Source organism: Pleuronectes platessa, chromosome 4, assembly GCF_947347685.1.
Source record: "Pleuronectes platessa chromosome 4, fPlePla1.1, whole genome shotgun sequence".
Taxonomy (NCBI): Eukaryota; Metazoa; Chordata; class Actinopteri; order Pleuronectiformes; family Pleuronectidae; genus Pleuronectes; species Pleuronectes platessa.
In genome coordinates, this window is record NC_070629.1 from 27,435,209 (window position 1) to 27,447,233 (window position 12,025).

Here is a 12,025-nt window from a genome sequence, read left to right on the forward strand (position 1 = left end):
TCTGAGGAACAACGGTCTGTCCAAGACATACTCACCATAATTTTAATGGTTTTAAGGCTAATTAATAAACATATAATCAGTTAATTGTCATAAAACACCTCTGGCATAAAAGCCTAAAAACACGCTCATGTGTTTCCTCGTTCTTAATTCCTGTCGAGCTCTGTGCATTGGAGACACCGACTGCTAGTTAGAACGTTACCAACATAAATAGAGAGTTATGAAAAGGGGAAGCAGCCGGAGGGGGAAAACTGGCAGATTTATTCTGATTTGATTTTAAATATGATGAAAATGACCTATTCAAAGATGCCTGCTGGATTGTTATTCAAAGCAATATGCATCCCATTTTCTCTAAATATATCATTGTTACAGGAACATAGATGACGATCGGTGAAGCTGCGTCTCCTTCTCGCTGCTCTTGACGCATAACTTACCTGGAGGCTCCTCAAAGAGCTGAGGCAAATTATGTTAAACGAGGGAACAATGCAAATGAGTGTGACATGTGACGCTGAGAGCTGCATTTTGTCTTCATTCGAGTAATTTCACACAGAGATGCAGGAATGCAGGAAACGAACACATCACATTCCACAGCAGCACAAAGGGTCAGAAATCAAAGGACTCACGTCTGATGTAGGATCGACCTCGATTTGGAGCAAAGGGTTCCCCTCGATCCTAGAAGCAAGAAGAAACATCATAACTGAAGTGGATCTCTTTCTTACTGATGAACCAATATTTCCTGTGTTTAATTAGCTTGTTAGCTTTTTCACTGGCCCATAATGAATCCTGGTTGGCTCGAGAAGGATCCGCCCATTGGACCCGTTGGTCCTTGGGAATGGGAGATGTCTCGGTGCTACCCAGTTTGAGTTTCTGTTAATGTTCCCGGTGTTACCTCTTGTTTTGGTGTAGTTAGCCAATTCACCCCAGAACCCAGAGTTCTTGCCTATTTTGTTGCCCAACTTTTCAGGTTGGATTTCTTAAAAGTCTGTTCTATTATCAAATATGATTCTGTACAACCCTTCTTGTCAGATGTCCAAGGCCCCTGACCTGTTGAACTTGAAAATCTTTACCACAGCACATTGCAGCAAAATCAGACTTTTTTGTACCGACCTTTTCAGTAGGTTGAATACATGTACGCCTCCTCATTCCACCTAATTGAACTAATGACCCATTGATTGCACGAGTGTCTGATATATTCAGGTGACCTGGAACCTTGAATCTGTGAGCACCACTGGAAACTGGCGCTGAACTGTCTGCAATTGATTTTTCTCATCTCTTCTTGTGCACCACAGCGTGTTTACACAGTGCAATGCCGAAGCTGCAAAGAAAGATTTATTGATTTAAGCCGTGTGGTAAGTTTTTTAGTTGTGGTTATTTGTGAGGAAGGTTCTTCACAGGGGGGATTTCAATGACTACAAAATAAGACATTTTCACCCTTTAACATTTTATATCATAACACACACACACAAAAAAATTCCCATGTGAAACAGGAGCTACATTTGAATAAACGTCCAAGTACAATACCGTCCAGTCTTTATTTTTTACTAACAATCAATCCAGGTATGTTGTTGTTCTTTAGTTTCATTTTTAAATTCGAGATCACACTGGAAATTATTACTGGACCAGAGCCGTTTCCACTGTTCACCACCTGCAGTGGGCCACATGTGGGGAAAGCACATTATATCCAGACGATTTGATCTAAGTGAATAAAGTGTGGACAGGACAAAATGTAAGTAAGGCCATTCCTCATTGCTGGTGGCATTTTCTGACCCTAATTTATAATTTCACATTCATATTATGAAGTCTCAAGTGAATTTGCTCCCTGAGTCCCTATTAATTTCTGACCCTGGAATGTACACTGTCACCTACACTGTGGGCGCCGATGACACGACACAAAGGAAACCTGCGTTCCCTCCGCAGCCCCCCCCCCCCCCTCCTCCTCCGTCCATATAACTGGCTGTGTGACCTCTCGCCACCTTCCTGTGGTATATTAACACCAGCTCTCAAAGCACTCCTGGACTCTGGGCCGAGACCACAGGTGAGGCAGCTTCTAAAATAATGTGTGATTCCTGCGGCGCCAAGGGTCTCTAGCACCGGTTGGATCGGCGCTCTAATGAGGGGATCCTGCCGGGTGCTGGGGTGTCTGAGGCAGGCTCCCATTAACCCTGGGACGAGGCCATTAAGACCAGAGAGATCTAACAGCTGCCAGAGCAAAGGAGAGATGTGTGGTGTGGGAGAGGAGGGACAATAGCATTAATTAAATCAGTAGAATATGGGTCTCAATGCCTCGTGAAGAGGTGAAGAATGAGAGATCGTGGGGAATTGAAGAGAAGAAATCACGAGAGGTGCAGAAAGAGTAATGAGCAGACAGCCTTGAATATTCTCATTTCAAGATTTCTGTTACCTGCACTAACATGCCCGCCTTGATCAAGACTAAACTGGGAAATATCTCCTCAGCTCTTGAGAAGTAAAGGTAAAGGGAGCAGGGAGGCTGGATCGCAGAATGATTTACAGACCAGAACGACTCCACCACTCTGCAGAACTTACTGTAACGACGTTAGACATAAAGAAAACAATTTCTAAAGAAACGAGCAAACATGATTTACAACAAAATTATTGTTTCATTGTGAATTGTACAGATCTTACAAACCCATTTGGCTACGAGGGGCTGGCAGATTTCAGTCTTTGTGAAATGACTGGTTGTTTTCTCCACCAGCACAATAACATAGATGCTCTCTATATATATATAAATGTATAGATAAGAGGTTGTGTTGTGTGCCCGTGCAGCTCATTCACAATCTGGCACAGTGGGAACGACAGAGACGCAATCTTTTCTCCTTTAAAGAAAAAAACACATCCTACACGCATTTGTGTGCGAAACTGGCAGATGAGCTTTACAAACATCCTAACCATTATGGTAATGAATGCAACAGTAACCATCTGACAACCCCCTTTTCTAGTCCAACACAAACGGAGCCCACTGTGACGTGTGTGTACCATTTATTTGTTATCCTACTTTCCTCTGATTCTTATTATTTCCAGACATTGCTTCCCATTCTTTATCTCAAAGCTGGCAGCTGCCACAGAAATGTGGTGTGAAGACATCAAATACGGCTTATTCCTTTTTTTTATTATTTAAATCCATGAACATGTGCAGCCCCATGTCCTGCACCTCGACGTAAGACCTTTGGAAGACTGTGTTGATATTTCGAAAATAAAATTAACTGTGGCCATATTTGCTATTGATTAAACCATTAGAATCCATGGGTAAGGTCCATATTTCATCACAATTGACCGTGTGCTTTGTAGAATCAGGTTCTCTCGCCCTGTTTCTTGTGATAGATTGAGATCCTGATCTAATCAACATCTGGGTCGAAAGGCATCTCATCACTCCTCCTCCTCTTCCGGTTGCTTTAACGTGACCACTGGCTTCCTCAAAGAGCCACTGGAAATTCAGTTGGCATCCCAAGTGTAGCATGAACTAAAGGCCACGCTGACATTAGTCTCTGAGTATTCGTCATGTCGGCCCTCGCACTGAAGTTGTCACCCAAATATCTGCTCCAATAAATCTGACTTGGCCTCCGACACGCGGCCACCGAGAGAAAGAGAGGAGGAAGAGGAGGAGGAGAGAAGAGGGAGCATGCAGATGAGAGGAAGACGACTGAAAGAAGGAGATGGGCCTGATGAAGATCAGAAGGACTGTTTTCTTTAAGATGCAGCCATGCGGTTTCAGGGAATTCCTCGGGTAATGAGTTTCTGCTCACCCGGGATCGGACAGGACGGGGTGCAGGATGACCTGCGGTGCTCTGCTGGGAGGAGCCTCCGGAGCCACATCTGCAAACAGTCACAAAATATCAATGAATTAAGATTGAAATCCTCAACATTGTTTGTATTGCTGTCAGTGGTTTTGAAAATTTAAAGAAGTGGAAGGTATCCTTTATAAGTGGGAATGATTTATCACAGGCTGGATTTATAGTTTGACATTAAATGTTTATGGTGTTAAAGAATAGTAACTCCCTCCGGCTGCTGCAGAGATACAGAGGCAGAGTGGTCAGCTTGAGCTGCTTTGTGTATACAACTGAAAAAACTGTCTGTGTATGTTATATTATATATGTATATATGTTATGATATTTCTATGTAAATCATTTACATGAGTACTTCCATGGAGACCTATCAGGTTTGGGTCCTTAAACATTCAAATGGAAAAATAAGGCATCTAGTTTTTAATGGTTGAAGACACTAATAAAGGTTGACTCATTATCACAATATAGCAATTTTCTTAACGGTAAACACTGGTTAAGTTTTTAAATATTGCTATTCTGTATCAATATAATAGCAATAGGTACATAGTATAGATAGTACAGATAGTACAAAAGTATAGAATATGGTAGTATAATAGGAGGATACTACAATCGTTTAGGTATTATAGTATAATAATAATATCCTGTCCCTTTATGATAGAAGAGGCTCTGAGATAGAAAGTCTAGATTTCTTCTTTTCAGTAAACAGTGAGACATCTGTACCAGGAACCCTCTGCTTTCATCAGGCTCTGACATTATGCAAGAAATGACTTAAATCTGGTGACTGCACAGAACTAACTCTCTGTTTAATAATGTAAAGGTAAACCTCAGGTACTGTAAAGGTAAACCACCGTAATTAAAGCGAGATACAGACGGCAGCAGGATAAACACTGAACAATAAACAAAACCCAAGCTGTTGAGTCGGGATTCCCTTAAACCAGATTTAACAACTTCTACAAACTTCAAGGATTATGTTGTCTAAAACGTTGATTTTGGAGATGCCGATGAAGAAGTCTGATACCTTCAAACTTATAAAAAATCCTGCCCATAAGTTTTCATAAACTATCATGAAGCTTAAACCTCTCTGATTTACATAAATCAAATCAACAACTTATTATTTCTGTTGGCTTGTCAGCAGCAAAGGGAAGTTGAACATTCACGATCACTGTCAGTAGGGTTTTTAGAAAGTGCAACAAATAACAGCTATGGTTAGTCGGGCATCACATCCACCGAAATGAAGTGTAGAGAATTTATTCTGCATTTAATGTTTGACGAGAACTCAATTGACAAACTCTGCACCTTGGGTACTTTTGACGAAATACAGGTATAATTTAATATCCAGTGTTTATTTCAATCAAAGGACCTACTGCATTTCTTATAAAGGAAAAAAGAGAAAGTTGGATTTTCCTTATACTCTCAGGCTGCTCCTCCGTTCACCAGGTAAGATGGAGCAGGGACGTTGTCCTCGCTCGCCGCCTGCTTTGACCCATTCTGACATTTTCTACCACAAAGTGGGAGCCACAGAAACCGTTCCCTTTGTGGCACGGTGCATTAGTCGCTGGCACCATCGCCTCACAGCAAGAGGGACCTGCTTCTGTTTTCCTTTGTGGGTTCTGATTGGATGTGTGCATGGATTTACTCCAAACACCAGCGAGCCGGGAGGATTTCAGTCTCTGAATGATCCAGTGGTTTGAATCTGAGCCGGTCGTCCACCGTGTAACTATCCCTGTGATCCCTGTGACAACCTGTACAGCTTATTCTGGCTTTCTAACAAAAAGCTTGGATATGCTGGAGTCCCTTGTGACACAGATAGTAAACACTTGGTCAAATCACACAGGAATCGCCCCTGGAGCTGTATGGATTTTTTATTAATTTACGTTTTCAAAACAATATTTACAGTAAATGTAATTTGACGAAAAAGTGACATTAGTTCCACTCAGAGCGTAATGGCTTTAGATTAATGGGCGCAACAGTGAGTGGTTATTATTAACTTGTTATGCAGCTTATAAAAGCAGCAGCTGATTACATTTAAGTGGAAGAAAGTGAACAGCACCGGTGGCTGCATTAGTCAGAACCGGGGGAACCACCGTGTGCACGGATTCCCAAACAACGACACTTCACCTCGCACCACCCCCAGGTCGGCCGAGCCGTGATAACCTGGCAGCCGAGCGGAGGCTGGGTGGCACCGGTGTGGACAAAGGCAAAGGCTTCGACAAGTCATTAGGAGCCCGGATGAGGAGAGCAATGAGAGGGTGTAGAGGCCAAGGGTCTTAAAGATGAGACGAGATGAGGAGATGAAAATCACCATCGACATCAAAAGAACCCTCCTCCTCCCTCCTCCCTCCTCCCTCCTCCCTCCTCCCTCCTCCCTCCTCACTCATCCTGGGCTAGCAGCATTGCATCATGGGTAGGGGTAATGATCAGTTGCGAGGGACGTACCTGGGAAGATGAACTGTTGTTTGTATTTGAAGTAACTGGAGGCTGCGGAGAAAGAAAATAGACAAATCAGATCCTAAGAACCAGCTCTACTCCACAGCACAAATCAAAAGTTCACACAAAGATATTGTTGGATTTATTATTTTTGGGGGGTTTTCACAACATGTCCCGGCCAGAGTTGTTTTTAGAGATTGGATTCTCAGAAATCCTGTTTGTGTACATGTACAGTAGGTTGCACATATTCAGTTCTACATAAAGTTGCTTAAAGTGTTTAGCCTTGCTAGTTGTATGGCTTTAAATTGGCCCAAACTCAGTCCACCTACTGACATTTCCTCTTGTGCCACCATTGTTGTATAAAAATAAAAGCCAGGAATATAACATTGATTTGGAATCAAGGACGTTATCTATGTTGTGTTGTTTTGTTCAATCGATTTTTGGGCTAAATTTGTAATAAGTCACAATTAATTAGTTATAATAAGTTCCTCTTTTCACTGCAACATCGGAAACAAACAATTATCAGTGAGTCACTTTTAAAACCGAAGAAAACATCACACAATCAAAGGTCAAATATGTTGAAAATGTGAATCATGAAGGGTTAATTGAGTCCTCGTGATGAACATGTCGATAAAGACGGATCAAACTCAAAAGTCAAAACATGTCACAGAAGTCAAAGATGGTTTTGTTTGTCCATATGTTCATGTTTGTGATAAGTTTGGTTTTAATTAGTGATTTGATGATATAAAAAACAAGGTAAAAGATCATGATTGACAGCTGAGACTGACTCGTGATTGGTCGTTGTGTTGGTGGAACATCAGTCATTGGTCAGAACTCTCTCATACCTGTCAGGTTGAACTGTTTCTGTTGGCGCGCCGACTGCGGGGAGGGGTGTAGTGGCGAGGGGGGCGTGGCACTGCTGGGCAGGGGCGGAGCTGGGGAGGACGGGGTGGAGGAGGTGGTGGATGAGGGATTGCTGCTGGAGTCCGGCTGGTACGGGGCTGGAATGTGATCCTGAGAAGACACCGGAACCAGAGGGTCAACGAAAAAGCTCTACTTCAAATTTCAATATTCTGGAAATTGAAAGTTTGAAGCTGAAACTCGTCTTCATTGTTCTTTGCATCTCAGTGAATTATGCCACATATATCTAAATTGATTTTCTTCCTTCCAGGCAGCACTTGGTTACATTCATTTCAGATTGAAACTCTCGTGACAGAGGTAATTCATCACAATGTGCAATGTGCTGCCTTTACTTTCCTGACAAAGATGTGTTATCACTGTTTAAGGAAAGTGTCTCCAAACTATCCTGAGTGGTGAATTCAATGAAGCTCCAACATGTGGGGAAATACGTTTGGCTAATTGAATTAGGAAAAACTACTTTAAATTCATGCTCTCCTCACATTTGTGAAGATTCCAACTGTTCAATTAAAGCGATCACATCTCACCAAGAAGGCTAATCTATCAAGGTTTTACTGGAAGAATGTTAAATAGTCCTTTGTACTGTTAATGTCACCTCGACCTCCACCGGGGTCCAATCCAGTTTCTCAATAATCCTGCTCCAGGATCTGTTCAGGTTTCAAACTGAAGCAACTTGTCTGTTACCGAACTCGTTTATTTATTTAACATCTACATCATCATCCACTGTCTAGACTCTGAGATTTAATTTAATTTCTAATAATGGCTTAATACAATGGTTTCAGAACAGGTTCTACTCAACTCTGTTTGAGTTCCAGTAACAACTCCTGAATTACCCCCTTTTCATCCCTTTCTCTCCTGATTGAACCGACTCTGCTGAAAAGCATTATATTAATTACAGTCTGAAAATGTTATCCAACAGACTGAAAGCAAATAGGACCTGGTGGAAAACAACCTGTAATGACAGAGCGTTCTTGAATGCACCAACAGATTCAACGGCAACGTGATGATAATGTAACTGACAGAACATAAAAAGATGGAAGAAACTTTTCACTGTGATGGATTACGTTCCTCCAGTGAGTTTCTAGGTCTGAGCTGGTTCTGACGGGAACTCAGCCGCTTCCTCGAAGGAGAGAAATCAATCTTAAGATTCTGGATACGCTTTAAAAAAACGATCTGATCTGAAAAAGTATAAACAATTTATAATGAATGAAGTAAAATCTGTGTACAACCAACTCTACAATTTAATGTTAAACTAACAGCTAATAGCAATAGTATAACTATCTTTTACTGGTCAATGTGGGAATCTGAATGAAACCAGTCAAAGACAATTCTATGTATCTTCTGTGTATTAACAAGGGTTGGCGACAGAATTGTCTTTTACTAGAATATGTCTCCATTCAACGATAACATTGGTTATTGGACACACATCGAACACAAGGGGGACGTTTTAGTGTCACTGGCACTTCCAAGATTTTCTAGCTCCTCCAGTTTGAATTTTCTGAACCATCCTGACGCCCCCTGAAGATTTGCACGAATGCCCTAAGAAAACCTGGAGCGTCCTGCAAAGTTATTTATTATTCCGACCTTCCCATGAGAACAAATACAAACTCAGCAGTTCCACTGTTGTGTTTTTGAAGTGGTCTCCGATACAGGTTCACTTTCTGTCCATCATAGTGTTAACAGCAGTTGTCAGATGTGCTGCCAGCAACACAATAAAGAAATCCATCTGTGTAAACATCAACACAGCTGAAGATTTTTATATATTTTCAGTGATCTACTGGGAGAATGTCCTCCTGTAAAGAACGACCCCATAAGGCCTCTGCACGAGGAGGATGGATGGACGTCTAAATGTCTAGTTTCTCATTTCCAAAAACACACAATTCATTTTGTTTCTGACAGTGATGACTTTTCCGGAAACACAACAACGTGTTTGTCACTGCAGCCATGACATCGAAGGCTGTCTAGCCCCTGATTGCTTCTTTAAAAACCCAGAACCAAATCTTCAGCTGAATCTGAATCTGAGTGTCTTAACCGGGTAAAACCAAACCATGACCCTTCCACGACCTCAAATGGTTTTATTATGGTAAATTGATGGAACACCAGCCACTGCGACTCGCAAGGAATGGGTCAGATCCAAGGGTGGAGACAAGACACCTATTTAGCAAAAGGGTCTAATACCAACAGGAGATCTAGTGCTTCCAATTCTCGGAGTCCCGGTATTAAACTCAGAGGGTCGACCTGAGTTGAAGGTTATTGTGATCGTGCCCTTAAGTTTTATTTGATGTGTTGACAAAAACACAAACCCACATTACTGAAAACGCCAACTCAGCATTTCCACCTTGATGTTTCACGTGCCTGAAACTGTAAACAGAGGATCTGCTTACCAGAAGATCTCTGAGACTGATCATCCTTCGGGCGACATCTTTACCTCATAGACAGCGGTGTGTTTGTGTTCCTCTCACATTACAGGTTCACTTTCTTTCCTGACACGCAGGATTGCCATCGTCAGTAAACTTGTTTATTTCCTCCAAACAGGAGCAGCAGCCGTTAGATGAAAACATTGTGTGAGGACAAAAAAAATCCAATCCGCCGCAAACATCAACATTGCTGAAGATATTTCCGTATGGTTTCACGATCCCCTGGGAGTGACTGGATGACTCACAACCATTTACCAGGCTCCCAAAACGGAAAAAGGAAAAGGAATGTGATATGTAGGACAGGTTGTTACACAAACTTCATTTCCGTTGCACGTACCTTGTTGATTCTGTTGGTTTTGGGCAGCGTCTGACTGATGTGCAGGTCGGTGTACCTGAGCGGGTTGTTGATGTCACACGGTACTGATTCTGTCCGTACCAGACGAGCTACTAGCGAACAGGAAGCACAGGGGGACAATTAAAACACACACACGACAATACTCACCCAATTAGCTTTAGTAAAAAGGAACGAAACTTATTATCAGGGTCTTCTTCTAATGTGAAAAATTAACAAAATGCCCTTCAGGAACACCTTCAATTTGTTATCGCATACACACACTGCTAAAATGATTCCTTAAAGGCAAACTGTCGCTCTTGCTAACTAACGTAGGACAGAAGAAGTCTAATCAGTGTTCTTTACCTTGAGTCGTTCCTTGGTGATCTTATTAGGGGGAGAGGGGGAAAGGGGGGGGGGGGGGCAGAGAAAGGACAAAAGAATCTCAATTCTGATAGCAGATAATGGGATTTTTTTTTTCTTCAGCGCATGACGTAATCACATTTGTCAAACCTAAGTGGCTTCATTAATCAGCAGATAGAACTTTTTATCTGCAGAAGCTTTCACTCTTTTTAAAATTGGGAAAGAACATGAAAAAAGTATCTTCAGCGGCTCTCGGGACTCGAATATATTAAAGTATATGAATAGTCATGAGGACAGAGAGCCGCCGGGGTTCAAAATAAGGAAGTTTAGTTTTGTTATTTAAACAGTAATCAGTTAGACTGCTCATAATTTACAGTTATAAAGTCACTAAACCAGCAAACTACTGTTGTACTTGTAAACAGGTCAACTGACAATTTACTTTAGCTTTTAAAACCATTCTATCCACACAGGTAATAAACATTGAACTGTTGAAGTACTGTATTTGGTATTACTGCAAGAAAATTTAAAAAACGACATGTCTTTCAGAAGAATCTTAACATTTTACCATTCAAGGAATATGGGAAAGCTTTGTTGGAAAAGTTGCATGAACAGGAATACCTGAGAGATGAGATTCTCGTCCGCCTCGCTGTATGATCAGTAAATGGCAAGGTGGGGCTTCTTTGGTGCATTTGTTGTGGCACTTCAGCCTGATTGCAAAGACAAACACAGGAAATGGATTCAGTGTCTGTCTGGTTGCAGATCTACGCAGGAATTAACTGCACCAGTTTGCACCAGTTCTGATTGACAGATGAGGCAGAGACCAGGAACCCATTCAATTTGGCTTACGGATAGAAATATAGAAATATAAATAAACGACAAAAGATGCACATTGTTACGTTACTCAAGTGGGATGAGAACTAAATGGTTCTTAAATGTTTCGCCTTGAAACACTAATAACAACAACAGATCTCCCTAAATACTTGTAAGAGGACATGAATAATTAACGGGGATAAAAAAGGGTTAATAACTTACTTGCAGTTTTTACATTTCAGTCCAAACAACATTCCCTTTCCACACACTATGCAGGTCTGGGACATCCAATACTTTGTGGAAAACCTGCAGGCAGAAGAAGAGCGAGTGAGATAAGGACTTTTTTTTTAGAGCCAGAACATCCCTTCCAGCTTGCTGCACATCTGTGGGACATAGAGCTGTGGATTAAAGGAGCACTTTGCTTCTGGAGAAGGCCTCGTAACCTCTCTGTGAGGATAACAGCTTCCTGAAGACGCCGCCTCGGAGAAAGCATTCACCCGCCCAATCTCCCCACACCTGCTGATTTGATTTGGACCCACTTCATTTTCACTTCTCCAGCAACCCTGTGCAAATGAACATCTCTGACGGTCGCTTAGCAGCGCAGCACTGAGGCCACGGGGTTTGCATCACTGCAACAATCAGTCGTAGTTAGAGGAGCTCAGAGGCCTCCGCCAATCTCACAGAGTCCCACACAGTCGCTTGTCAAACACACAAATCCACAACGGGCTTTGCAGCAACAGCAGTTCCCTGCACATGCACGGCGAGGCGGTTTAAAGTGCACATGCGACCATTGGCTGTATTTACTGATGCTACGACTGTGTGTGAGCAGGGCGGCTGGCTGCTAATGGCAGATGACTAATGCAGTTTGACAGATTTCAAATCTCTTTATCAGGCTCCTCCTTCAGCTCAATTGACGGCCGCGGCTCCACCCGACCCCTGATGGATTTCTTCGTGGATTTCAA

General features: G+C 42.1%; 1 protein-coding gene across 1 annotated transcript in view; it reads right to left on the reverse strand.

The window, feature by feature from the left end:
- ksr2 (kinase suppressor of ras 2) overlaps positions 1 to 12,025 on the reverse strand; it is a 79,983-nt gene that overhangs the window by 11,684 nt on the left and 56,274 nt on the right. The window contains exons 8-14 of the mRNA XM_053421289.1: positions 11,286 to 11,369; positions 10,872 to 10,960; positions 9,897 to 10,003; positions 7,070 to 7,238; positions 6,234 to 6,275; positions 3,759 to 3,828; positions 621 to 669 (exon numbers count right to left, since the gene is read on the reverse strand). Of these exons, the coding sequence (XP_053277264.1) occupies positions 621 to 669; positions 3,759 to 3,828; positions 6,234 to 6,275; positions 7,070 to 7,238; positions 9,897 to 10,003; positions 10,872 to 10,960; positions 11,286 to 11,369 (610 nt within the window). The remainder of the gene's footprint in view (positions 1 to 620; positions 670 to 3,758; positions 3,829 to 6,233; positions 6,276 to 7,069; positions 7,239 to 9,896; positions 10,004 to 10,871; positions 10,961 to 11,285; positions 11,370 to 12,025) is intronic.